The sequence below is a fragment of the Xiphias gladius genome, chromosome 11, assembly GCF_016859285.1.
Source record: "Xiphias gladius isolate SHS-SW01 ecotype Sanya breed wild chromosome 11, ASM1685928v1, whole genome shotgun sequence".
NCBI lineage: Eukaryota > Metazoa > Chordata > Actinopteri > Istiophoriformes > Xiphiidae > Xiphias > Xiphias gladius.
The window spans coordinates 16,616,391-16,644,374 of NC_053410.1; the positions used below are offsets into that span (position 1 = coordinate 16,616,391).

Here is a 27,984-nt window from a genome sequence, read left to right on the forward strand (position 1 = left end):
AGTCACGCCCGTGCGCAGCTCGCCATGGGGGGATAGGAGGCTGGAGTGGGACATGGAGGACCTGGATGGCTCCCGGTCGGGTCCCGGGTCGCCACAGCAGGCAGCCGCGGCAGCGGCGGCGTCCAACGCGAGCTGGGCGGGGGGAGCAGGACCCGTGGTGTCCGGGCGGACGCGGCTGGTCCTGGAGATCCTCATGGTGCTGATGTGTCTGGGCGCTGTGACAGGTACAGAATTACCTGTTGACACTCTATTTATTTTCTAAAGCGTTAGCCAAACTTTTCCGAAGTCTTACTCTTTTATATTAAACACAGTGTCTCGTTTGTTCCTTCCCCTTGTCCCGGCACCTCAATGATATTAATGATTAACATCTTGATCAATCTTCGTGGTTACACAGACGGAAAAATCCTTCGCCTTTTGCGTCATCTCAGATCCATTTTCCTGGAATCCGGCACGAAACCTTTATGCATTTTTGGACGACCTTGGCCAATCATAATTTACTCATACTCTATAAATCAGCGATGGTCCACTAAGGTTGGCGGGTTGTGAAAATCCCAGCCCCAAGACTCTGATCATCGGCAAATGGGGACACGGTTTCTGGGAGGACAGCTGCGGAATTTTTAAAATGTCATCTTTTCCAGTGCTTTGAGCAGGACCGGCGAGATTCCTCTCATCTCTGTTGTCTCTCGGTGGTGGCAGAAAATACCAAATATTTCGATTACCTGAACCAATACATCCAAATAGCTGCATTGCATCTCGGATGAACAGACCCTGTACGTTTAGTCAGATGCATTCTCAGCCTTCTGCAGTGGCCGTGTAGTATAATATCAGCCTCTCGAAGTAGAATTTTTTTTATGCTTGTTTCCTTGCCATTCAGAACAATTTAGATGAAATACAGTACACAAATACAAGTACCGTTCACAATTTTCCAAATTCACTTATTGAATCACAGGTTTACTACTGAGTGGACATTGGTCTCTATTGCTGTGTTACAGATTGAAAATATGGTCTCGAATCCAACCTGTCTGACCTCTGTGTCATTGTGTGTGTTTGTATTTGTGTGCGTGGGTTTTTTTTTTTTTTTTTTTTTGGTTTTGGGTTTGTTTTTTTTTTAACTTTTTTGTTGTTGTTGTTTTTTTTGTTGTTGTTTTTTTTGTTTTGTTTTTGTATTTATGTGCAGGTAATATTCTTGTCATTGTTATTGTGGCTGCAACCAAGACTTTCCACTCTGTGACGTCAGTGCTGATCATGAACCTGGCCATCAGTGACCTCCTGGTGGGCGTCGGAGTCATGCCTTTTGTTGCTCTGTCCATCATGAACCGTGGATGGGTGGATTGCACTGTAGGTCCCTCTGTCCAGTGCTGCAAAATGCTTTACAGTCACGTAACATCACACCCTCAGTGTCTGACATGACCTGAAGCTGACCTCTTATGTTATAACACCTATTCTCTCTCTCTCCCCGTGCCTGATAGGACCTCTGCTTGTACGTGGGTTACACCTCCTCTGTGTATTGCACAGCTTCTGTACTGACACTAGCGGCCATTGCTCTTGACCGCTACCACTCCATCATGGACTGCCTGCGCTACAGCTCCCGCTGCACACTGTGGAGGACCTGTGCTGTGGTCCTGTGGATCTGGCTGCAGGCTCTGGTCACCAGTTGCCCTCCCCTGCTGGGCTGGAGCTCCGTCAGCTATGTGGTTCCCATGTACAGCTGCGCAGTCAACTGGGCCAGCAGTCCCAGCTACACGGCTTTCATGGCCGCCCTCTCCTACCTCATACCTGCCGTGGTCATCCTCTTCTGCTACGTGAACATCGTCAAGGTGGCGCGAAGCCACGCCAGGAGGATTCATACATTGGAGGACTCTGTCCAGCGAAGCAGGAATCCAAGCTCTGCCTTTGCTCCTGGTGATTCGCCTCACCAGCACTGTGGGAGACTCCACAGCACCTCTAGACTGATCTATCACATAAGTGGACAGTTTGTGTCTGAGCTCAGTGGAGAAGAAGGAAACAATACCAGCCCTGCTCTCCCCAATTCGGCTACGGAGCAGAGTAACCCTTCATTTAGACGTTTGTTCCCTTTCCTGGCTCAGAGTACCTCCCAGCCCCCCCTTCAGCCCTCCCAGCAGCACCAGAGCCACCACGGAGTGGTGCGTCTCTTCCTGGTCATCTCAGCCTTCTTCTTCTGTTGGACACCTTACATAGGTGTGGCCCTGGTTCAGGCCACAGAAACTGCAATTTCAGGCCAGTCCAGCCTTGTCCCACCCTTTGCTGTTACCTTTTCCTACTGGCTAGTGTTGCTGAATTCTGACATCAATCCTCTACTGTACGCTCTGCTCAGCAAGCGTTTCCAGGGTGCGCTTCAGGGACTGAGGCAGAAATTAAGAGCACGCATGGGGAGTGTGGTGGGCAGGGCAGGGGAAGTCAGGGCTGAGGGAGACGACGGCAAGATCAGCGACCCCTGCACTCTGAACACCACCCATCCTGGCCCACCTTCCAGCTCGGAGAGTTCGACCTGTGAGGACTCCAAGTATTCTCCCTCCATTTTTGCTGTTAGCACTGACTTCAAACGTCATCCCGAGGATCGTCTATGCAGAGTGTGTCACCCTGAAAACGCCTCCCCGTCCTCTGTGTGGCCAGACGCTGGGGGTGACAGGGGGGCTGACTGCCTGCAGGTTCCCTCTCGGCCACAGGAGGGCAGCAGACTACCTTTCTCTGCTCTGACGAAGGAGCGCCAGGCCACTTTCTTCTATGGCCAGATTACAGTCAGGGTAGAGCATGATGTTTGTTAATCCTACTCCCGCAGATGCTGTTGCAGGAAAATTACCCGCCAAACCTGCATCAGACTAGGGCTGCAACTCACAGTTCTTTTTATTATCGATTAATCTATTGTTATATATGTTTTGTCAGACCATCAGTCCAAAATCCAAAGATATTTACCTGAATTTGAAACCAGCAAATGCTCATATTTGAGAAGCAGGAATCAGTGATATGTTTTGGTATTTTTGCTTAAGAAAAATTGCTTAAATGATTAATTAACTAATTGAAATGATTATTTCCATACTTGATAAATATGCTGATTATTTTTCCAGATTAATCAATTAATCATTTTATTTATAAAATTTGAGAAAATATTGAAAAATTTCCCAGAGCTGAACATGGCATATTCAGATGTCTTGTTTTGTCTGAACCCCAAAATATTCAGTTTACTATCACATAAGACAAAGAAAAAAAGGAAATCCTCAGATTTGACAAGCTGCGATCATCAAATTTTGGAATTGCTGCTTGAAATTTGACTAAAACGATTTAAAAGACTATTCAAACATCTGCACATTAATTTTACATGGATCAGTTAATCAGCTAATCGTTTCAGCTTAGCTGAGATCACTACATTAAACTTGTCAAATTGCTGGTGGCCATTTGCAGAGATGAGTAATTCAACACTGAGGAGATGACAAACCTGGACAAGGGAATGTATTGAAAAGAAATCTTTTATATAGTACATGTGATTACACTTGAAGACAGCCAACAGTAGATCTAATAAACCCATGATTTATTCACGTTCTAAATATTTCTTCCTCAAATGTGATAATCATATGTTGCATCAGTGTAAAAATCTTCATTCCTTACAAAGGTTTACATTTATGTCTAGCAATAATTCCAGAGGAATACAATATCATTATTTATTGTCATAGAGAATGACAATGGGAAACAGTGCTAATGTACTCTATTGCAAAACAAAGAAAAGGCAGTGAAGTGGACTTCTCAACTGTATCTGCTCATACAGTATGTGCATGCTTGTCCTGTAGGTGTAGCTCACTGTTTCTCAAGGTTAGTCAGCAACCAAACGCAAAAATATAAAAAGTCTGGTACGATGCCTCAAGAGTTTGTTCAAAAAAAGAAAAGAAAATGCAACTCTGTCAGACGAGTACAAGAAGGATAGTAATAAAGAGTCTCTCTGCAGCAGTCTGTGGTGGCACTGTAAAAAACAGATAGCACGTACGGGCATGTGTGGTCGAGTGATGTTCATACATTCACAACAAGGCAGAGTTTCCACCAGTTGCTCTACAAGGCGTGTGCCTCAGTTGCTCCCAGGTTCATCTCGGTTGTTGACTTGCCTCATGAAATGTGAGAAATGAAGACAGACACAGCTCTGACAACGAGCAGAGCTGGACAAATGCGAGCCATTCTCCTGTGTCCACACACCTCTCCTCAAGCCACAGTGAAACCGTTTTCATAGCCTGTTTGTTATTTTCTCCAGAAACAAAACAATTTAACTGAGAATAGTCGCAAATTAGTTTCTGTGCATGAGTCTATAAGGTTAAATATGACAGGAATTCAAACGGAGGCTCAGTGATAGCTATGTTTGATGTTCAAAGTTATTAAAGGGGTAGTTCCAAGTTTCCGTGTCTTATAATAAGCTGTTAGTGCTTTTCGTCCATCCAAAGACCGGGATACCTGAAGCATTAATCGTGAAAGTTTAATATTATATGAATGACACCACATGTAAATATATTTATTACCTGCATTGCCTGTATAATAAAATGTTAATAGTTTTTTTGCCTGTGTCTCAGCAACAGAAAATGTGAGGCAAAATGCTTTATGGATGGACTGACAGCACTTTTTTGACAAACAAATTTCAACTATCTCATGCACTGAAAAATTATGCAGTAGAGATACTGGGTGTAGAGCTCTCGTGACTAAACTGTGGGCCTGAGCAATGGGTGTCAGCGATGAGTTAGCGGGAGTCTAACCCCGGGAAAGCACAGAACCACAGGTGGCCAATCAGTGTGGTAAAAAAAGGACCTGACCTCTTCTCTCAGGATGAACAGAGCGAGGCGTTGTGAAAGCTTCTTCAGCTCAGTTTGATGCTCAGATGTCCAGACAGGTCCCTTCACAACAGATGAGCCCATCGGGTCCACAGCTATAGGACATCCAAGGTGTGAAATACAGCTATATACAGTGCACAAAAGGCAGGTATTTGTAATAAGTTTACACCTGAGGGATGCCAGTGTGGGGCTCCCGTTTGTATTCAGGCATTCAGCATTTTTAGGCATTCTTCTTTGGATCTTAAATGTGTGTAAATGTGTATATGTTGAAGCCAGCAAGTCCACGAGGTGCGTGGCCTTCCTCGAAAAATGTCCGTCTCTCCTCTCAGAACTGAAAAACATCAGGCAAGTTGGCGAGTCTTCCCAAGTGCAAGGATGTAGTGAACCAATGGAATGATTAAGAGGTACAGCAAAATGAATACATGACTCAATCAGTTAGAGCTGATCTTCTGTTTTTTGGGGGTAAAAAGGATTAGAGTTGATCTGAGTCAATGCACCAACTCGGATAACTTGAGTGGAATGGACACCAAATGAGTGATACACAAGCAATGCCTCCTGCATCACCGCTCTGGGCTGAAATGTTATCGATCAGAGGGCAGTCCAACATACTTTTCTTTTTTCACCCAGGGAGCTGTGTGAAGGAGAGCGCAGGGCAAGGGGGAGGTCAAACAAGTCCCGACTTCGGCACTAAGAGGTGTTAATGTGTCTACCTCCCTGTGTGTGTTTGCATGGTAATATGTCATGGAGTCAATGTGCAAATGTTGACATGGAGGTCCTGGCTCTCCCCCTCCAGTTGAGCCCCGTGGTGGCGCCAGCCTCTCCACTGCCCTCGGCCGGCTCGTCGCGTTTGCGCAGCTTGGTGCTGAGCTGGATGATACACTGGTCCCAGTCCTCCGGTAAGAGCAGCATGAGGAAGCCCAGGCAAATGATGAACACAGCAATGAGGCGCACTGTGTTGAAATTAATCTCACATGTATAGAGGTCCACCACTGTAAAATTATGAGGATGCATTAGTATGAGCAGAGGAAGAAATCTGCAAATATTGTAATAAACAAGAATTTCTAGGAGTCATGTAAACGATCAATATACAAAGCCGTATGTAAATCATCAAAGATTATAAGACCGTCTGACATCAAATGACAAATCATACACTAACAAGGGACCGAATTTGAAATTAAAATTTATATCTATAGATAGTAGACGACAACGTTTGTATGGATTCAACGGTGACTGGATCCAAAAACATAGGTCAGAGAGGAAAGCCAAGAAACTTACGGGCATTTACAGGAACACTTAGGACGATGCCAAGTGAGATTAATGTTGGGTATGTTATCGCAATGCCAAAGTTCACCAGGACGTTGAAAGCTGCAAGAGGAAGCAGAATCAGAGCAGCAGCAAGCTACACATTGACGGTGTCAAACCACAAAACTTGCAAAAGGGTATTCATGGGCCACATAACCATCACAGTATGCACTGTATTGCTTCATATGGCATCTTTCCATACCAAAAAGCAGGCCTGCAACCCCACAGAGGTAGGCCCAGGGGATGTCTTCAGGCGAGCCAATGTACTCCACTTGTGTAAAATACAGGATGACCGGCACAAAGCTGATGAAAACGAAGTTGGCGCTTCCAACGATGCTCAGGAAGAGTGCAGCCTCTCCAAATTTGGCACTGCCCAGGACCATTTTGAAGAGCACCTGAGGATGAAGCAGGACGAGCGTGATGAATGCAACAAATCTGCCCCCCTGAGGAGCAGAGGGTTATTGCAGAGGGGGCACCTGCCAAGTGCTCGCCATGTCTCTGGCACAGGGCCGCTGCTGTCTGTTTATCACATTAGGCAGGACAGACAGCAGGGCAGAGGAGACCAGAGCCCCGTCAAAATATAGCTATCTGTCCCATAACCTCCTTGATCGGGACATCACAGCCTGCGGCCAGCAAAGAAAACACACACATATCACATGCTTCTGTCAGCTGAGTCTTTCATTTTATAATCTCCTCCTGTCTTCTGCCACCTGGTTACATAAGTAGAAGGGAGCTAGTCCAGGATTTCTTATGTAAGACAGGACTATTCATACATGTTTAGCCATTTTTACATTTTTAGTTCCACTGCAAATGAAAGTGTCAATACAAGTGTGGTTTATGGAAGTGCACAAGCTTAGTTACAATGTGCTTTACAATTGATCGAATGCAAAGAAATACCTTGTAGAGCGCTGACATCGAAGCAGAGGCCACGACCAATGTAATGCCGATGACTGAGTGGCTGTGGAATCCATCGGCATAGGTCATCATTACGATGCCTGCTATGGCCAAGATAGCAGCTACTATCTGTATGGAGAGAGAGAGAGGGGGGGAGGAACATCAGTGAATGACGGATGGACAACATGCTGCTCACAGTGTGGTGATAAATATGCCCGAGCTGTTACTGCTGTTTGGGGACAGAGCAGGCACACATGGCCTCCACTTTGTCATTCCCTGCAGATATCACCAGCTTCCCAGGACAAGGCTTGCAATGGTATAATTAATACGCGGGTTTTATTTTATAGTCTGCAGACTGCTCATTTGGTATTTACATTTTCTCACGTGCAGGCAAACACGAGCACCTAAATGAAAATCTGTTCTCGGATTCACTGTGCAAGTGCTTCCAACGCAGGACAGGCAGCTTCTACGGTGATGGCTTGGTTGTCTGACATTGATTTCCGCTGCACTGCCATCATGTTTACAAACCAAATACCCCCCTGTATCCAGCGACCCCCGCTTCTCACACCCGCTCCCGGCCTCTGCGATTATCACAGCTTCCCAACGGCATCAAAACATCTGTCTCCAACTGCTCTCAATCACCCTCAAAGTACAAATAAGAAAGTCTTTCAATTACTGTCTGTGTTGCTGCATTTACAGCGCTTGTCTTATGTGGTCATAAGTATGCAAGGGAGAGTGACTGGGTTGAAGAACAGCGCTGGGGACAAGGCGCAGTCCAGCTGAGGGGTTCAGCTCTGCATTAAGCAGGTGTCCGGAAGATAAATGAGCCGTGTGTTTTTGGGCAACGTGGCTCTTTCTGCACTGCTGGATGCCTGTCAGTCACAGCCAACACCTTTCATTTCTAGTGTAACGCTGTTTGCTTACAGGGTCAGCGACCCGGATTGTGCTAATGCTTCAGGTTTTCGAAATATTTCGGCACACGGTGAGGGGCAGAGGGGGAAAGCATGATGACACCTGCACACTGAGCAGCTTAGGTGATTACAGTGTTCTTTACAACTGATAAATCCAAACAGGTCACACATGGACCAAAATGGCAGCTCAGTTTGTTTTATAACCTTCTAACCTATGCGCTCCGTTCTGCTGCTGCTGTTGCCAGCAAACTGAACCAATCAGACAGAGCCATTCCGTTATGTTCACAATATCACCGAAACAACCCTCATCCCTGCTAATGATTTAGTTTCCCCCATCTCTCTCTCCCTTAACTTTCATGACAAAGATCCTGCTGCAGACCTCCAAACACTGCAATCCCCACCACCGAGAGAGAGGCGCTTGTCTTATGTGGTCATAAGTATGCAAGGGAGAGTGACTGGGTTGAAGAACAGCGCTGGGGACAAGGCGCAGTCCAGCTGAGGGGTTCAGCTCTGCATTAAGCAGGTGTCCGGAAGATAAATGAGCCGTGTGTTTTTGCCTGGCCAAAGCCCATGGGCACCTTTGGCAACGTGGCTCTTTCTGCACTGCTGGATGCCTGTCAGTCACAGCCAACACCTTTCATGTTTGCTACAGGGGCGCTGTTTGCTAAATGCTTCAGGTTTTTGAGGGGCAGAGGGGGAAAGCATGATGACACCTGCACACTGAGCAGCTTAGGTGATTACAGTGTGTATGTGCATGTGGATTAAGCTTCTAACTCCCTTTACAACTGATAAATCCAAACAGGTCACACATGGACCAAAATGGCAGCTCAGTTTGTTTTATAACCTTCTAACCTATGCGCTCCGTTCTGCTGCTGCTGTTGCCAGCAAACTGAACCAATCAGACAGAGCCATTCCTTTATGTTCACAATATCACCGAAACAACCCTCATCCCTGCTAATGATTTAGTTTCCCCCATCTCTCTCTCCCTTAACTTTCATGACAAACTCGTCCAAGATCCCCCTGCATTGCTGCAGACCTCCAAACACTGCAATCCCCACCACCAAGCAAGAGAGAGAGAGTGAGGGTGTAAGAGAGACAGAAGCAGGATTATTACAGTATTTTTTTCTCTTACTGAGGCTTTTCATCGCAGATAATGGGGTTGGGGAGTAGGGGCATGCACGCGGGAGAGATGGGGTGGCTGTGAGTGTGTGAAAGGAAAAAGGGCGAAATGCATTCTGCAGAGTGCAGGACGGCTGCAGATATGAAAGCATATGTGAGGTGTGCGGTGGGAGGAGAGCAGGAGATACAGTACCTCAAGTCCCAAAGCTAAACCCCTTACTCTACTGCTTCTCTCTCCTCGTCCGGAGAAACCGGTGACAAACATTTCTCGCCACCAAAGCAAAGAGAGACACGGTGCTCACAAAATATGTCACAAAATAAACCTGAGGGATCAGGAGATGAGTTACAAGACAGGAAGGAGAAGAAAACATACTTCTGCTACAAAAAATTATACATTTCTCTGACCTTTCTCTAATTTTGGCTTGGTCCTTGTGCAAAGCAAGATACTTTTTCCCTCTCTAGCTGAATCAATCTGGGATGGAAAAATCACAACTCGTGTAACTACTCGTGAATCGGCACTTTCATCATTTTCTAAAATCTTAAATACAGATGTTGGAATCAGCCTCAAAGGTCGAGCACTGGCCAAGCTCTAATCTTAACTGAATTTAGTCCATCCGAGACTGTGGTATTCAAGATAAAGGGGGTTATCAAACATCCAAAAAGTTAAAGTTAATATCATTTCATTCTTCAATTACTTTCTTTAAACGGCTGTTTGTTTTGTTTGTATTATCTTGTTTATTACAGGTGAAAGTTGCTACAGGTGTGTAGCTTAGAAGGTTCAAGCTGAAGGTCATTGTTTTACTACCCGCTTTGCTTTTCGTGTCCCTGTGCTCGACTCAGATTCTTATCTGAAGATGCAGCAACAACATTTTCTCTCGGAAACTGTAGACGCGCAATGCGGGTATACCCACCCTGACCCCCATGAAGCGGTCTCTGAGTACAATCCAAGAGAGCAGGAAGACGAAGGCCTTGTTACAACAGAAGAGCGCTGACACGTCTGTTGTGTTGATCTTCCTGAGGGCCTGCAGGTACAGGTAGTTGGTGAGGATCCACAGCAGGCCAAAGGGAGCTACCTTGGTGAAAAACACCTTGGGGGTCAGCCCGTCGTCCCCGAAAAACCTGCAGCACTCCCTGTGTAAAAACATAATGCAGAGCGTGCAGAGTTAACATATTGAAAAATGTGGTATAACTAATTAAGAGTTGATAAATATTATTATGGTCTGGGACTTTCATCAGTATTTATGAATATAAACAGCTCCGTCTGAACAAACGCTACCAGAGAGACTGAAGACTCTAATCTGTGATGACAGTTACGTCTAAATGAACATTGCATTCCGGTGCATGTGGGACCAACTTGACTCAACTGGAGAAAAAATTTAAAATATTTACGATGACAATCAGCTGAAGTTATTTATCCATCCATTAGCTACACCGCTCATCCTTTTGAGGGTTGCGGGGGGCCTGGAGCCGATCCCAGCTGACGTGGGGTGAGTGGCGAAGCACACCCTGGACTGCATAACCTTACTGAACCAGGGGTTCGAACCCAGAACCGTGTCGCTGTGTGGCGAAAGTGCTAACCACTGTGCCGCCCATTGAAGTTGTGTATCTGGGCTAAAATTCAGCCATCTCTGTTAACGAAACGCAACAATTTCTTTCCTTCTCCTGTGATCTGTCCTCGCTTATTTCAGTCTAGTGTGAGTAAAAATCAGGGCAATATCTAGGTGACATTTTGTTATGTTGAAGAAGTGACTTCAAGGGCTGTGTTCCTGGCCAAGTAGGATGCTTAATCATATACTATGGGTGATTTTCAGTGGATATCTTCATCACATTCTGGCTTGGGTCTGGATTTGATCCCTGTCCAGAAAAGTTTTTAACTGCACACAAGAGGCTGTAGGTTGGCAAAACATTTGAAATGGATGAAAATCCCCTTAAAATAAAAGCTGACAGTCTAAAGCCACGGGCCTGACAGTCAGGGTGTCACACTGTGCAGTGTAAGAGAGATTGTGTCCCACTGCTGTGACACCAAGAAATATTTATTGTACTCCTAAACTACATTACTCTCCCTTCCCCTGAGTCCAAATTTAACATTATCGAATTTTTTACATGGCATCTGGCATTTGGCATTTTGACTGCTGCTGTTAACAGTGCTCTTGAGTTAAACAGTTTGCCCTGAAAGCATCTGAGGCTGTGAAAGTGATGAAGCAGCAATAAGTGAGGGTTTAGCAGGTCGCACATTTGCATGAGTGTCATGCTGGATACTGAAGAGCAGCATTGTTATGAATCATCTCCACAGAGCTGAGTCTGCGCTAAAATCACACTTCTCACAGTAATTCACTGACAATCACATTAAAGTCGATCGCCAATTCATTACAGACACTGGGTACGCCACCTTCAAATCCCAACCAATAACAGTCGAGTGGTTTGCTTTTGTTTTACTGCTGCGCTTGTGAGATCTGGGATCTGCATTGATTTTAAAAAACATCTACAACTTTACTGAGGAAGGAGTTATGGAAGCAGATTTTAATGCATCCAGCAATTGCAATCTAGCTATTGTATTCCTTATGATGATCTATAATACTCATGAAGGTTTGAAAAAAAAAATCCTAACTCAATATATATTTATTATTATTATTATTATCTTATCATCTTTTTCCTGAGTTTTTAAACATATCTTGTTGTCTTCCTTGACGGATGGAGTTTGCCCAGTTAAACTACTCAACTGTGTCCATGATCGTAAGATGCAATTAAAAGCTAAGGAAAAAAGCTATTAAGTAGACCTTATGTGATTATTATTACTATTATTATTATTATTATTATTATTATTATTAATTTTGACAAACTGCTGTTTCGAAGGACAAGAATGAAATTTAAATAAAAAAATTTTTCCAAAAATAAATCGCTGCTGAAAAACTGTAACATACAAATCTTTCAGGAGCTAAGAAAACCACCCTCACTTTCACCCTGATAACTGCGTTTTCATATTTATTCAAGGTTTCATTATAAGCAATAACCAAGAACAGTCAGACCTTCTCACACTACAGTAAAGAGAAGCACAGACTCCTTACACTGACGTCAAAACATCAACAAGCAGAACATGCAGGTAATTTATATTTCTGTTTCTTCAATCTACAATCTCTCAGGTAAATCTCCACTCAGTGCAGCAGGAAATGAGCACGAGTGTAATGAAGAGCATTTCTCTCCACTTGTATCTGAGAGGAGAGAAGCCAGCTATTACTAGTGTCAGGTATCTTCCTCCACTTCGGCCACCGTGTTTATATAAAGAGACAGGACAGCTATTACAAATGTCAACTCCTGGTCTCCAGTTCTTCGCGTTGTCTGAGATTCACCAGCAGGGTGCAATCCGAATAAACACAAGGGAAACAAAGCGTTTGATATTCGGAGCACATCAGCTCCGGCCGAGCAGTGGGAGCCCAAGATCCTTGAGTAAGCCCTCAAAAAGGAAGCGTGACATCACAGCATCACAGAGGTGCATCAGAAATGTAGAGCTGATCCCCCCGGATCACCCCCCCCCCCACCGCCCTCCTCGTCTCTTTGTACTACAATAGCTTAGCATGTTGCAGAGGTAAGACTTTTGTCTAAAGATCGTGAGTAATGGACTGTTTCAACTGCGAGAGCACACTCAGGAATACTTTCTTTCTGTTTGCAGCAGCAGCTTAACTGAAGACGGCATGGGAACCTGATATTCCAAATTCAATAAGCGGTGGGCTATTTTGGAATATCAAATATGATCAGGGAGTAACTGTGCATAACTAACCGGCAAACACGGAAGGTAAACAACCCTGGCTCCTTCAGTGAGACTGTCAACACCTAAACCGTGAGAATTCTGCAGATCTAATTGTAAGCAGTTGGAAAAACAGATAAAAAATGAGATGTGTGTTTCCTCAGACAAAAAGGGGTGTGGTCTTAGTAAGAATGTTTCACACCATTTTAGAAATGTGTTGTAAAATATAACTTTAGCTTTTAATTGGAAAATGCTCTGCTAAATATCATGTATCCTTGGTGTTTAATGTTGCTTCGTTTTTAAACAGAATCCTTTTTAGTAGCTGTAATTTTAATGGATTTATTGCCCTGGCTATTTTTTTGCTTTTCCTTATCTAAGTCCCCATCTATCTGTGACCCCTGGCTACCAGTTGCATACTGGTTTTTACCACACCAACCAAAGACCAATTTTCTCTTTATTTTATTTTTATTTATTTTAATTTTTTATTTAATTGTCCAATAACTGTCCAGAGAAAATGGCAGCATTTGTGTAGAAGAAATATATTTTTTCTGGTTCCTGTCCTGTTTCTCGTCTGATGACCCCTCAGGCTTGTCTTTCTGGGGATGCAACCACTGCATTCATATATTTCCCTCAAGGCTTTTCAACAGCCTTCACAGAATGTGCCTGAGCATTGCAGCTGTTGGTCATCTGTATATCTGTATAAAGGAGTAGAGTGAGACTATTTGTTATGAGCTGAGAAAACAACTTCCCTCAAAACAATTTCTACCGACTGCATTGCATTCTGGTCTACTGAGTCTGCTGCTGTTGGGAAAACCACTTTCTCTTTTACGTTGTGAAATTGTACAATACAGTCTTTGAAGTCTGTGTATCAAATGCGGGTGTTAGAAAACAATGTTCTTTGACCAAAGCTGACTTGACTTTACTGTTGATATTTTTCCCTTATTTTGACTTCACATAATTAAGTGTGTGTTTGGCCTGTTGGCCATAACAATACGAAGAAGCATCAGACAAACACACTTCTACCAATGAAATAAAGCACAAAATTAAAGCGACATCATTGACTGCTTATTTTAAATAGTGTAAATCGTGTTTAAGGGTGGATCGGGTGTAGTAGACACCTATGCTCTGACATTCATGTTACCCTCCCCATAGTAATGGTAAGTTGATGCATTGCCAGTGCGTTTCAACAACACGACATAGTTCAGGGCACTGGGATGTAGCTGTGCCATTGCATTTGTTTGCTTTTGATCTCAACTAATATCCTGAGCTCAATATGAAACCGGACAATTGTGAAAACCAAACTCTGACTTCGAACATTTGGAAAAAGTTATCCATGTAAACCTTTTTCACCTTGTTTATCGTAACTCCTACTCGTCCACTCTACAAAGAGGCTTTTTAACAAAAACTATATCAATACTAATAATTAATAATATATTTATTACACGACAGACATTGCACATTACTCCAGTATCAGCTTCTCTCCACTGATTCCCTGCGAGGCCTTAAAGAAGCCAAATCAAGACCCAGTCGTGTTCTTTTGCCCCCTTCTTAGGTCGTACACTTATTTCTTCTTGTTTTATATACTGTCCTCTCTGTCTATTCTATCTCCCGCTTTCCTTTTCCTTCTTCCTGTAAAGCACTCTCTCACTTCTTTTTCGACCGGTGCTGTATAAAGAAGGCTCCCTTGCATTGTCCTGATGCAGTGAGCGTCTTCTCACCTGAATCTCTGTCTGGGCGTCTGCCTCTCTGGACTCTTGCACAGGTGGCCAATGTAATAGAGGGGAAAGAAGAGGCAGTTCCAGGTGGTGGCGAACCAGGTGAGGGTGAAGGGGGCGTCAAACTGCTTAAAGGTCAGCTTGGCCAGCTGGGTGGAGCCTGCCCAGGATGAGCACACGCACATCACCATGGCGACTCCCCACAGGGCCTTCTGCACCTGTACAGTTGTTACTCTGATGCAGCAGTGGAGCCTCCGTCTGTTGGAGCCAGACTCTGCTCCTGCCGTAACACCAGCCGACTGTGTATCTGTGGTGCCCACCACATTCTCCCTGCTGCGGTCTTCTCCTATAGATGGACACATACAAACAACTAAACTAAACATACTGATACTTCTTCTATGAACAGAAATTTTTTTTTTTTCCAATATTGCTTTAACTGAGGGAATGTTGCTCACTTTTAAATAAGTTATCACTTTAAACATTTCTGATTCAAGCACATTTTGAACTAAAAAATAAAACTATATTATTTATCTTTGTGCTTATTGTATTGTAAAAAGTTCTGATGTTGTTTAGAAAATACGGATTAGCTTTATACATGGACATGTATACATTATTTGAAAATCTTTTGCAGTAAAGTGAACTAAGAGCTTATACAGAAGTCTCTCTTCTGTGTAAGTGAACTCGGGTCACCCATGTCTCACCATCTTTTTCCAGATAAAAATAGCTGCTTTCGCAGTTTAATTGATTTGAAGGTAATCAATCAGACATCTGAGTTAAAAATATGGTGATAGAGTGTGACAGGCGGCGGCCAAACAGAGGACAAAAGAGGACAGATCTGATATTCAATCCAAGACCTCTTCTCCGCCTCATGAGTTACAATGACGCGTGTGTGTGTGTGCGTGTGCGTTTGCCCTGATGCACAAAAGCACATATAACCACACTTAGCTTTCTATTGCTCATGTCAAAACCTGATAGCCTCCATACGTCTTCAATAATGTGTGAATTGAAGCGAAGTGTGGCAGTCCCACTCACACCCACTCTGTGCTTCAAAACTGATTCACTTACCAAGGTCATTTTGCTTCCTCGAGTCATTGAACTTACCTATGGCTGCATCGTCTATTGTCTCTTCTAAACAATTCAGTTATAGCTTTATAATCGTGTGTGAAGTATAAAAGTTAAAAAGCACAAAAACACATGGCATTGGTCGTACAGCAGATATTCATTCAGACAGGTTATCTGGTTAACTGTATCTCTCAGTGACACTGTATATTAACAATACATTAGCATATCTTGGTTAAGAATAACCATAACAAATTATCACTAGCAAAGCCCTTATAAATCATTTTGGACCGTCTTTGAGTCAAACGGGCTTTGTAGCTACAATTTCACCACAGAGAACAAAACTGCAACACCACAGGTTTATAATCAGAGAAGTGAGAGAAGACAACAACAGAAGACAACAAGTCTATACCAGTTCTGTTTCATAATGGCTGTATAATATGCACCATGCGTCTTGTAGCTTTCTGCCTTCCAACAAGTTAAAAATGAGGGATCTCCCTAATGGTGTTTCCAGAGGTAATGATGTGCCGCAGGGAGCCTTTTGCCGATTCATCTGCACTGTACACTGCTGACTGGAATACAGAACACACATCAAAAGGCCTCAGTGAGACAAGAATAAATCTAACTTAAGCTGGAGTTACACCGGGAAAATTATTATTGTACACAATCAACAAGACACTGAACTCTCTCATATTATTTGCTAGTTGTCATCATTAGCACTGATGACACTGTCAGTTTTTATGTTAATGTAATCTGTGTAATGAAAAGGACACCTATTGTCTGATATAAGCATATTTTACCAAAGAGCTGTAAAAGAAGGCATCCATCACGGCCAAAGAGGCTACCCATTCTTCCCGGCAGAGCTGCTTCTGACCTTGCCAGGTGGTCTCATCATATCGCAGATTCCTTCCCCTGTTGACTATCACCTCTAATGCTTCCCCAGGCTCCCCTGCTGAATACACAAGAGATTTTGTATTCTTTTTCTCGCTTGTAAAAAAAAAAAAAAAAAAAAGGAAAGAAAAGAAAAGGAAACGCGATGCAATTAAAATGTGAGTCTATTGTACTGTTGGGGCATCCTGAACAATGCTTCCTGTTAGTGCAAAAGCACTTGCCAGCTCTGACAGCCCTGGGGAAAATTTGGCAGCAATGAAAGATGATTCAAGATCATTGTCTGTTATTGCACTGAAATGATGAATCAGCAAAGAAGAGAGAAAATGAGACAATCACACGTGGATGTCTATCAAAGTCTTGGGGACTAGTGTGAGAATTAAGTTTCTCTATTCTGAGCTCCAAGTCTCTTTGTCTCGTTCTGAAGGTCATCCCGTTTGCGCTGCCCAGCTTTTGTCCTTCATGGGCCGCCATCCCGCATCCCGTGGCCCTGGCCGCTGCTCCGTACTGCAGCACAGTTTAATCTTCCAAATGCAGCAATGGGCCAAGCCAATCAACCCCCTCGGAGAGCCACTGGGTGCCCAGCAAAGCACTTCCAGCTCTTGCACGTGTGAAGTGAAGTGTCATGACAACAGCAGCGATATTCCTGTCACACAGCCCTAACTCTTCAATGACGCTGCTACCATATTGCTAGAATAGAAAACATTCTCTCTTTATTAAATGAAACACACTTGTGTGAATTATTTATTAGAGCTGCTGTGATTAAATGCTGAGACATAAATTTATATTCATGTTTCCCACTGAAGCACTGACTCGACGATTTAAAGACACCCTTTTTTACGTTTACCCTGACTAATGATACTGTACCAACCTTGACTGCCAGTGATGAACAATATGGAGGGGTGCTCCGTGTGAGAGAGCTGGGTCAGTAGAGAGTGGATGAGAGAGATAGAAAGGCTCCTCCACTAATGACATTTGAAGCCACTATTACCATGACTGAAAGAGTCTCCTTGTGTAACTGCTGAATGATTAACTTAAAGCTCTTCACCTTATCAGTTTGTAATCAAATGTCAGCTGTCAAGGTCAGCCCCGTGGTGCCAAAGCAACTGTACAGTGAATAGCCTGAAGCGCAATCTTTGGTCTCGTTTAGTGTACTTTTAAAATAAAAATAATATTTCATAATTAATCTTAGCCTTTTGCATACTAAAATAGATTTAGATTAGGTTTAGTTAATTTAACACTAGATGAAAATATCTCCATTCATTAAGCCCGTTCTATGTCCAAATGTACTTAAATGAACCTAACGGGCATCTGTGAAATCACTGGAGACAGGAAGAAAGTGTTTGGCATCCTTGTAATATCGGCTTTGGATCCGCTCTGACAGCTGTATATGGCTTCTCCTTGTTGCCTCCCCACATGTGCTCATCCCAACCACTCTGCCGGATCAAGGCGTAGTAACACCATGGAATTTAATATGCACAGGTAAAGGTGGTCTCAAGAGTAGATAAAGGGTTAAAAGAAGGTTCTGCTATGATACTTAAAGCACTTATTGACAGAAGATAAATATTTTAGTAATGCTTGGACCAACACACTCTTGTCCTTAATTAACATTTCAGGAGAAAAATCCACTTGTTTTGGGTGACACCTCTCTACCATCGGGAAAACCTGTAGATGAATCAGTCTTTTTTACCACTAAAGGCCCAGTAAATCAGCGGTTATCTTATGTGGTCATTTGTCTGCCCCTAATGTTTCAGTATACTGAGCTCGTCAGGGGGCTGGCTATTGAAGATACGTCCTACTCCCAGAGGGGTGAACGCACTCTGATTAGTGCTGAGATTTATCCTGCCATTACTTGGCCAGTTGTCCAGTTTTTCTTCAGTCTCAACACATGCTTCCCTGCTTCCCGACCAGCCTTGTCCCCACTCCCGCTCTCCTCCTCCTCCTCCTGCAGACTCTGCAGTGCAGATCTCTCCTGCTGATAGCTGCAAATTCCAAACGTGCCAGCAGAGGCCTGCCTGACTGCTTGTTCTCACACTTCACAGAGCCCGGCCATGACACGCCGAGAGAGCCCCGCTATGTTTCGCCGTAGCTCCCTGAGCCGGCCACCGCCCACACCGTTCGCCACTCTCTCTGCTGCCCTGATTCCGAGCAAGAACCAAGATCAGCAGCAGGGGGTGATAGTATCGGGGTTGTGTTGGTTTGCTAGGGTCGGCCATACAACTGTCGGGAGCGCTTTTACTGGAATCTCAACTAAGTGGGAGACACTGAGGTAACCAAGTTGTTTGTCTGTGTGGCAACACCTCCGTGGGAGTGAGAGTGCACTGCAGCGCTCTGCCTCAGTGATCCAAGAAGGTAAACAGATCAATCACTGATACACACTTCAGAACTTCTGAGCTCTTCTCCTTGTCTTACAGTCGGCTGGGTCTCTGCTTGGTGATGAATTTGAATTGACCTATGCAACCTACTCATTCTGTCATGCTCACAATCAAACATTACAGTGTGTAGGCCTGGGCTACACACCCAAACTGAAGTATATCGGAGTGAAAATATGGTTTCAGTAACTTGGTTGAGCTGACCCTTTAACTTAACCTTTTGGATCTAATATTCTAGATGAAAAAAAAGAGAACAAATGGCAAATCTTGTTTTTGACTGTCACACAGCATCAATCATTGAATCAATACCTTAATAAAAATAAATCCTTCAAACCCATGTTGGCTTATTTGGTTTGTCATTTCTGACATGTATGTCTAGGGTGGAGTCTTTAAAAGATGTTAGTCTGTATTTGTTTGAAAAATAGGAAAATTTCTATTAATCTGCTATGAACTATAAACTACAAATGTCACATTACCGAAATATGGCACTACTGTCATGGCAGACAGACAGGTAGTACACAGACAGACAGCAGTCGCTGTCTTTGTAGTCTCTGTGTCTGACAGACACTGGGAGTCTGTTATACTTGACGGTGACAGCTTGGTCAGGCCGCGCTGTCAGTCAGAGGCCTCTCAACACACCAGAGCAGGTTCATCTGACAAGCCTGTCCCACTCAATAACACCACAGAGAGACAGGCGGAAAACACACCCTGCTGCATCAACCAGCTGATAGGTGGGACCACATGGGCCGAGGGGACCAAGGCCCGGGAGGGCAGACAAGGGCGGACAGCTGTTACCGATCCCGCTCTCCTTATTTCCCGACCAGTTTCTCCTTCAGCCTCAAAGGACAATGGAGCAACTTCCTCACCAAGAAGCAAACTTGTTGTTTTGTCACTGCCCTGACCTGCCCAGCTGGTTCACCAGACGCTCAAGATACAGGTCAACGCAGCGGCCCCTTGGTGCCTCATCGGTTAGTGACACGACAAAACGCAGCAGGCAAGCGAGCAAAGAGGGTCCGTGTGTGTCTGCGCGCGCTGTGTGTTACAGCTGAGCAATAGCAATTACTCATACATGGCACCGGGTAGACTGCCCAACAGTATATTCCCCAGTCTTGAAACGTCCCTCCCTCTCTCCTACAGTCCCTTACAACAGTGAATACAGCGTGTCTGACCTGCAGTGTAACAGACTGGCGAGAGTCCCAGCACTTTCCGCGACAAATCAATATTTAAAGGATTGGCAACGGCGTCCCTGTTGAAGTAATGGATAGGCAACCACCACAGGTGTACACTCTGGGTGTCTGGCCAAACAGTGCTTCTTCTCCCACCCTGCACCTCAAGGCCACTGTTGACGTAGGGGATGTATCAGACACTCATAAACCAGACTTATGACTTCACTATTTTCAGATACATCTTAACCTTCCCATTACGTCACCGCTGTAAAACGACCCTTACAGTGATGACTGATTAGTTTTTTAATGGTATCGAAAGCAACGGGAAGTTTATCCAACAAGACCTAGGTAGAGTGCCAGCTCGGTCGTTCTCACAGATGAAATGCAGCAAAGCGCACTGCACACTTTTTGCTGACACTATTTCCGGACTGGTCCCAGCTACTACAACTGCTGTAGGCATGAGGGAAATATTTTGTTATTTCAGCATTTTCTAATAATTAGCCTACTACACAACCCAACACAACTGTAGCATCTGGTCTACTGGCTGTTTTAGACATTGTGAGAGGATAGGAAGCCATCCTGCACCCTGAAGAAAGCTTTCGGATAAACTCCCTCAATTTAGGATTGTATCTTAGAGCTTCCTCTTTACACATTTTTGCATTGGATTTGTCTCAAAGATGAAACACAACTACACTGTTACAGAGGGCATTTTTCTTTATGAAATACAAATGAGATATGCAGCGAAGAAGTCACAGCAGCAAACCTCAAATGAACTTATACAATGAATCAATTTAGAGCTTAACATCAATCCATCTATTCAATGAAATCCCACTCATTACAATGTAAACTGATCTTTCTCTGCACACACATTCTGCAGTTGGTGAACCCGAGCAAAAGCTAGGCCTCTTAATAAAATAAAAGCCCTGTCATTGTGTGTTCATTGCACACTTATCATGCGAGAAAGGTCTGTTTCACTTCTTTTTAATATGTATTTAGACTGAAGAAGAAGAAGAAGAAGAAGAAGAAGAAGAAGAAGAAGAAGAAGAAGAAGCCTCACTTTTGGTCCTCTGTCTACCATCAAAGTCAACTCCAATTACATTCAGAGGATGAAAGTAACCTTTTAACGGAGCTTGGAAAGGAAAACTCCCAAATTAACGTGATCACTGCTTCTGGTGATCTTTTAAAGGCACTGACACAGATTGAACATACATGTGCTCCATGTTTGACCTTCATTTTGGCGGATGTAACCTCATCTCCATATTGAGGCTGTCACTATTTACACACAGCCTGAATGTGCATTTACATACAAATAAGAAGCGAGTACGAGATGCGAGAGTGTATTTCTGTCCTTTTTGAATGTGCTTGTAAACATGTCATGTTATTTTTGTGTTAATCAGGTTTTGGTGTGATTATTAAGATGAAGATGACGCTTATGCACTGAGCACAACAAGCAGGGCAGACAGGCGAAATTAACCAACTTTACAGCAACAGCCACACAACGAAGCCAGTGTAATACTTGCCTTTCCCGCATTTTCCTGAAAACATGTTAAAATCTTGAAGCAGACAGAATAAAGCAAACTGCTGGACTGTCCACGATAAAATGAAAGTCTTCCATATAAAGCCTTGAATCTGGTTAATTGAAAAAACAAGATTTATCACCTCACTAGAGAAACTTTTTCACTGAAGATTCAATACTCTTTTAAATAAGAGACCTAAAGCTCTACTTCTGTGTATGAACGTTTACAGTTTCCTATCATTCAGTGGTTATAATCTGTGGTCAGTTTCGTGGAGGCCTGGGGAAAGGCTCAGTGTGCCCCTAATAGCAGCTGGTGAAATATAACCAGCTTCCTGGGGGAAGTATGAACACTGAATCACTTTTTAAAGACGCCTGTTCTGTTTCAAAGCGTGTAATGAAATTACAGAGATTAAAGGGACTTTTATGAACTTCTTGCCCCTGCCTCTGAGGATAGAGGAACAACACAGACATTCCCCAAAGACATCATCACTGTAAATGCATTTAAAAATCAATAATTATCATCCATGGGCTGCTGGTTGGATAAATTTGTCACAAGAACTCATAGATGAAGAGGTAAATACGCCAGTGAATCAAACTTATGACTGTAGGAGACAGAAGTAGATACCTAGAAATGGCCTTCTGTTACAAAACAAAAAAGGCAACATTAAAAGGATGACTCTAGGATGTGCTGCCTAAGGAAAGATTGTTGCGTTACTAGCCTCAAGATAACAATTGTACCAGTAAGTCTGATGCCGAAATTGATTGGTGGTGGTTCCACCTTTCTCCCAAAGCAATTCAAAGCCGTCTGACTTGATAGTCCTTCAAGAAAAAATGTTATGATCTAGTGACGGTCAAAAATGCAGGAAAACTAGAATTTCATGTTCAAATCCGAAAACAGCGAGTTAGATTTAGCAGAGCTGAATGTGTCACCACATCTGCTCAGTCGTGTATTTACTATGTAAAGACTGTGCGCTGCCACGGTAATGCTATGCGGAACTGTGAATGTTAACTGGACGAAAAAAAAAAGTTGAAAAAAGAAAGACCACTAAAGATCCCAAACTGAAAAAAAACAAAAAAAAACTCTTTGACAGTCAGGCGCAGGTTGTTAGTGAGGAGAACAGAGGTTTTGGAGCTGGTGTTACATAAGCAGCAGAGTCTCTGAAAAGCGGTGTGTTGATCTGCCGTGGCCCCCTGTGATTCCCCTCTCCTTCAAAGCAGCTGCTCAAACAGAACACCGAACGTTCACATCACAAGCTCTACAGCTTTGACTCCCTTCGACAATTTCCAATACTGTATCACCAACAACACAAACACACACACACACACACACACATTTACAATCCTCTCTCTACCCACAGCCTCCTGTCACAGCAGAGCTTTTGTTAATTCTGTAGAAAGAAGCTTGTCAAGTAACAGCCCACCATCTCAGTTATTCAAAATAAAATATTTTGAGCTGACATTCACATTAATAAGCTTAAAATCATTGCTAATCCAGCAGCAGTGATTATTCCGAGGTTACACTGACTGGCTGTACGCAACGCAGTTTAAACAGCTACAGAATCTTGTGAGCTAATTTTTATAAATTTTCTGCAGTGTCCATATAAAACAGCCTGAAAATTCCTCATTCGTATATTCTAGTGGCTGATCTAGTCTTACATTATGAATAATGAAGTATTCTCAGTTATTTTCATATTAGTATCCCAGATTGCTGTAAACTCCCAAACAACTGGAGCAGAGACACAGTTAAGCTTCCCTCACAGGTTTCACTCAGCAAACTCAAGCTTTGACAAAAGACGACTTTCACAGAGGGTGAGAAGTAAACCCCAGCACAAGTCTTTATGTTATTGTCTTGATAAATAACATTTGTGTTGAATATGGCTTGAAAACTGTTTTTTGTTTTTTTTTGAGGCCGTACTGAAATTTTGGCAGAGTAGCTCCACTTGCTGTGGTGCCACAAGTTGATCGCTCACCAACAGTGCACGACCTTGCAGCACTGCACAAAGTACAGCTACCAGCAGCCTTCTGCTAACATATTCGTTGACTGGATCAAACAGTAATTTTATCCGTAAGCCGTCATCACCTTTTTGGACTATTTTCTTGTGCCATGTGAAGAGTATATGTGTTGTAATCCTGCAAAAATGAATATGAAAAATTATAGGACTGAAAGTTACAGAGACAAGTGTATGCTAAGAATGACAGTTTGTGAACACAAATGAATTTTTAATTGAATTTAATCTTTCTCTTTGCTTCCGGATCGCCTCAGAGATGCAAATGTGCTAGGGATTACTTCAGATGCAAGGCACTAATACTGTTGTGCGCTGTGAAATCCACGGCCCATTCAGTGCGATGTGGTTACGCCACAACCCTGAGACTCTCAGCAGTCCTCTGCGCTGAGGGGGTAGATTTAAAAATGCATAACGTGGCTCCTCTGCACAAGCATGAGGCCGAGGGGAGCATCAGAAGAGCCTCACTGTACTGTACAGTCAGGAAGAGAGCTGTGGCACTATACTTGTTGAAGATGTCAGGACAGGTTTGTTGAGAGGGAGGCGGCAACACACACACACACACACACACACGGGCATCAGTACCCCACACATGCAAGGAGTCAGAGAGTTGTCCCTTGAAACCTAATTGTGCTCAGGCAGATCGGAGGGAGTCTCTCAGACAAAAAAAAAATGTAGGGAGACCCCCACGTAATGAAGCCACCGGGGGCAGACCGACGAGCAGCCCGTCAGAGCGTTTTCCAGGGAGCGTTGACATGTTTAATGCTGGGTTCGTGTCCCAGCTGCTCTGGCGTGATGCGCTGCTATTTTAGCTTGGGACTCTTGCAGGCTGGTGCAGGCTTGGCGAGTGCGAGGGGGAATCCCTGCTGCAATAGCAACTTAAGACCCACCCTCGGGAGCAGGAAATTTAGCACAGTGTTCATCAGGCAAGCAAAAAAAAAAAAAAAAAATCAAATCGATGCGTCAATAACGTGGTAATTTGGACAATTTCAGCCAAAATCACAGGCTTACAAAAAATAATCAATAGATGCATGAGATTCCCGAGTGCATCTGGCGGAACTTGCATGCAGAAAATTGGGATTCTGTCCGATTTGCGTGAATGTTGCATCACAGATTTAACGCCGAGTTACGCGCCCGGACGATTCCCCTGCTGTTTTATCCTGCTCGCAGTAAGATTCTCTAAAGTTGATCCCTGTCTCTCAAAGCGAGCAGCGTTGAACGAGAAAGCCTCGAGAGGAACGCTTCGGCTGAAATCCCCTCTCCGTCAGATCGACACAAGGATGACTCTAAATTTAGAGGATTCTGTGGGGGAGATAAAAAATAAATAAATAAAATAAAATAAAATAGAAAAAAAAAAGACCACAGCAGGCAGCCCAACAGGCAGAGACAGCAGCGCCAGGTTCCGGGGCTTCAGGCGGTCTAAATGGATATGAACTCTCCCTACCTTCCACTTTGGTGAGGGTGAGCACCGGACTGTTGCAGGCGGACAGCGGGGCAACCCTTGCAGAGTGTTTCTTCATGATGATGAGCTCGGATGGGCTGAGCTCTGAACCGCTTCGACTACATCCCTGAAGCTGATTTGGTGCAGACACCAGACCTCTTGACGGGACCCTTGATGTTTCTGGTGCCGGTCTCCTGCTCGCTGTCCCCTTGAATCCATCCAACTCCCTGTTGATGATTTTTTTTTTTCTACCTCTGTCGTATCCCCCCACCCCCTTCTTCCACTTGCCCCCCTCCCAAATCTGCCGTACCCAGTGCGTCCTGGTTGGTCTCTCCTCACGTACAGTTTGAGAATTGCTGCAATTCGCCAGCGTCACACATCCATCAGCCCCCCTACGGCATAGCAACCACCTCCCGCCACCCACACTGTCCCGAAGCCATCATGCTGTCCGGCTGTCCTCCCCGAACCCCCCCCCCCCCCCCCTCCCGTGGTCGTGGTCCCTCCTGGGATAAGGAAGCTGTGCATGGGACTGACTGGACACAGGCACTGACCCAAACTCTGGGATATAAATGGACCCTGTGACAGATATGATGGGACCAATGCAGTTGAAGTGGGAGGGCGGTGTGGGGGTGTGTAGCCCATTACTACTCTAATTGGAACGGTTTTCTAGTGAGTTTAAATATAATGAAACGAGTTAATCGAGTTAATTTTTTTTTTTTTTTTTCAAATCTGGAGACCACGTGGAATCCCAGCTATTGAGGCTCACTGAAAGTCCCCAGACTTTGTAATGCTGAATGGCTTTAAAGTGTTTATGCTCCTTAATCTTTGTTTATGGCTCTAATATGAGTTGCACTTGCATGTGAACTGCCTTCACGGTGTTTCACTTCATCTGAAATTAGCCCAGAAACTGTGAAGAGTAACCGAAGTGGTGAAAGTTGGGAAATGGAAGCCTTCAAGGTGATACAGTTATTCACATGCATTACTTGGCATGGTTTGATGTTTACAGTGTGTTAATGTGTCGGAGCAGCAGCATAATGGAGCTCTGGCATGGTGCAAAGAGGGCGAACGGTAAATCGTGAGGCCAATATCAATGAGATAAAAATACAAACAGTAGTGCTGGATTACAAGCTGCAGCGTTTCTTTTAAATCTGCCATACATTTGAGTCCAGCCTGGGAGAGCGACGGACTCCACCTCTTACGATAACACTTACATATAGCCTGTGTACAGGGGTAGGTTTAGAACTTAAATACATTGAGTGCTAACCATGGATACAATCCTAGCCAGTAATCATAAACTGTCTACAGATCCTATATCTGACATTGTGTCATCACAGTTCAAATTGCTCCGGCAGAAGCTTGGAAGTGGGTAGCATTTTCAGGCTCATCTGTGAGGGGAGCGAGCGGTGCTGAGCACGTGGAAGAGTGTCCCGTGACTCTTAGCTCCTTCTGCCAACAACAGAAATTGGTTTTGAAAGCTGAAGTGTTACAATTTGAGTGTCATCCCACTTTTGAACCGAGAGCGGTTCACCATGCACACAGCTGGTCAACTCACAATGAGCCCGATACCCTTTCTGTGTATCTTTATCATGTCATTCCACGTGTCACTTGTGTTTTACTCCGGAGGAAACATTATCCACAAACAGATCATACATCAGGGGAAAGCAGACTGCTGTCAGTGGTACATATGGAACTGCTCAGTATTGATCTGAGAATGCCTTTGCTGTCCCTGTGACCCTGACTTGAATGTCTTTGAAGACATACGCATCTGTGTCTGCAGTGGCTTGCTCTGCATGTGTGTGTAAAAAGCTGCTGAGCACGAGCACGCCTAAAGCTGCACTGAATAATTCACCGCTTAGGCTCTACCTCACGCTCAGGCAAGAATCCCCTGCCCGGCCTAACTAGGACAGGGAGCTCTGAAAACACTCTGCCCAGACCCATTCTGACGTCCCTCAGCAACAAAATCCTCAGGATCTTTAACTATTTTCCATTGCTTCCCACTCCTCCTGTGTTTGGGTTGGAAAATGGGAAATGTCAGGAACAGCGGATGGGAGCTAATGGATGAAGTGCAAACAGTCACAGTGAACGACCTAAAAGGGCAGCACAGGATGTTTGATGGATAAACATTATAAACACGTCACCTATGAATCACGTTGTTGTGTGTCACAGTGAAAGATTCCATGTCACGTTTTTTTGTGTGTGTCTGTGTGAGTCCCCCTTCGGGCTCTGCAGCTGCCAGCTGTCTTTGGGAACTAAAATTGTCAGTTTCCAGTAGCTTAGTGCGGTAAGAACATGAAGCTACAGTCGGAAAACACCCGCTATTATTGATAGAAGAGACAGGGACGTGGGAAATAGGTGGAGCGCGTGAGATCATTAAAAGAACCCAGATAGTGACTCATAGACCTTCATCTGCGAACACGGTGGAGGATCAAACCAGCCCGTGCTCTAAGACAACACATGACAACTCTCTCTCTTTAACACACATTCACACTGTGTATGTGAATAGGGATAAGCCTGTATGAGCAATAAAAAAGTGCAAAAAGCCAACTCCTTTCAGCATCCTGCACCAGCACAGCCTTCCGAATCCCCATTTCTACCCAGAGACTGATGGAAGCAGATCCGGGATGAGAGGCGATTATTCCTCCATGCGCAGTGGAATGTTCTAGTGCGCTCCAGAGACAGGCTTGTATCTTTCTTACATGTCTGTTCATGCTGAATAATGAGGGAAACCATCGTAGCCATTTTCCAGGTCAAACAACCAGTGCTGTTATAATGTTCCTGCTTGTGGTGGAAGCAACCAAACATCAAACTGCTTCATATAAAGTTTTTCTGGGACAAAATAAATGGAACTATAAAAGACATTATGGGATATGGCACTCTAATCAATGTTGCTTTTAGGTAACTTTAGGGTAAATTGGGGTGGTTATACAAGAAACGGAAAGATACCTGAAAAAAAAATCTTTTGTTTCAAAACCAGCAAAAAAGCTATAACAAAGCATTAGTGTGAAGTTGATCCTCCAGGGAAAGAGTAATGAC

The 27,984-nt window shown here is 44.0% G+C and overlaps 2 protein-coding genes across 4 annotated transcripts in view; one reads left to right on the forward strand and one right to left on the reverse strand.

The window, feature by feature from the left end:
- The first annotated feature begins 52 nt into the window (after positions 1-52).
- Positions 53-3,032, forward strand: LOC120796701 (5-hydroxytryptamine receptor 1D). The gene is made up of 3 exons (XM_040139739.1): positions 53-224; positions 1,178-1,338; positions 1,470-3,032. Exons 1-3 carry the CDS (start codon positions 53-55, stop codon positions 2,784-2,786), a joined length of 1,650 nt encoding a protein of 549 aa, XP_039995673.1. The 3' UTR covers positions 2,787-3,032.
- Positions 3,033-3,524: 492 nt separating this feature from the next.
- The window catches only part of slc35f3b (solute carrier family 35 member F3b), a 47,719-nt gene continuing 23,259 nt past the window's right edge, over positions 3,525-27,984 (reverse strand). Inside the window, exons 1-7 of one of the 3 annotated variants that reach the window (XM_040138610.1) lie at positions 24,955-25,153; positions 14,510-14,852; positions 9,961-10,180; positions 7,023-7,148; positions 6,328-6,520; positions 6,099-6,188; positions 3,525-5,812 (exon numbers count right to left, since the gene is read on the reverse strand). In XM_040138610.1, coding sequence (XP_039994544.1) covers positions 5,571-5,812; positions 6,099-6,188; positions 6,328-6,520; positions 7,023-7,148; positions 9,961-10,180; positions 14,510-14,852; positions 24,955-25,030 — 1,290 coding nt within the window. In that variant the 5' untranslated portion in view covers positions 25,031-25,153 and the 3' untranslated portion in view covers positions 3,525-5,570. Of the gene's footprint in view, positions 5,813-6,098; positions 6,189-6,327; positions 6,521-7,022; positions 7,149-9,960; positions 10,181-14,509; positions 14,853-24,892; positions 25,154-27,984 lie in introns of those variants that run through there. The other 2 variants (XM_040138611.1, XM_040138609.1) reach the window with 2 other exon arrangements.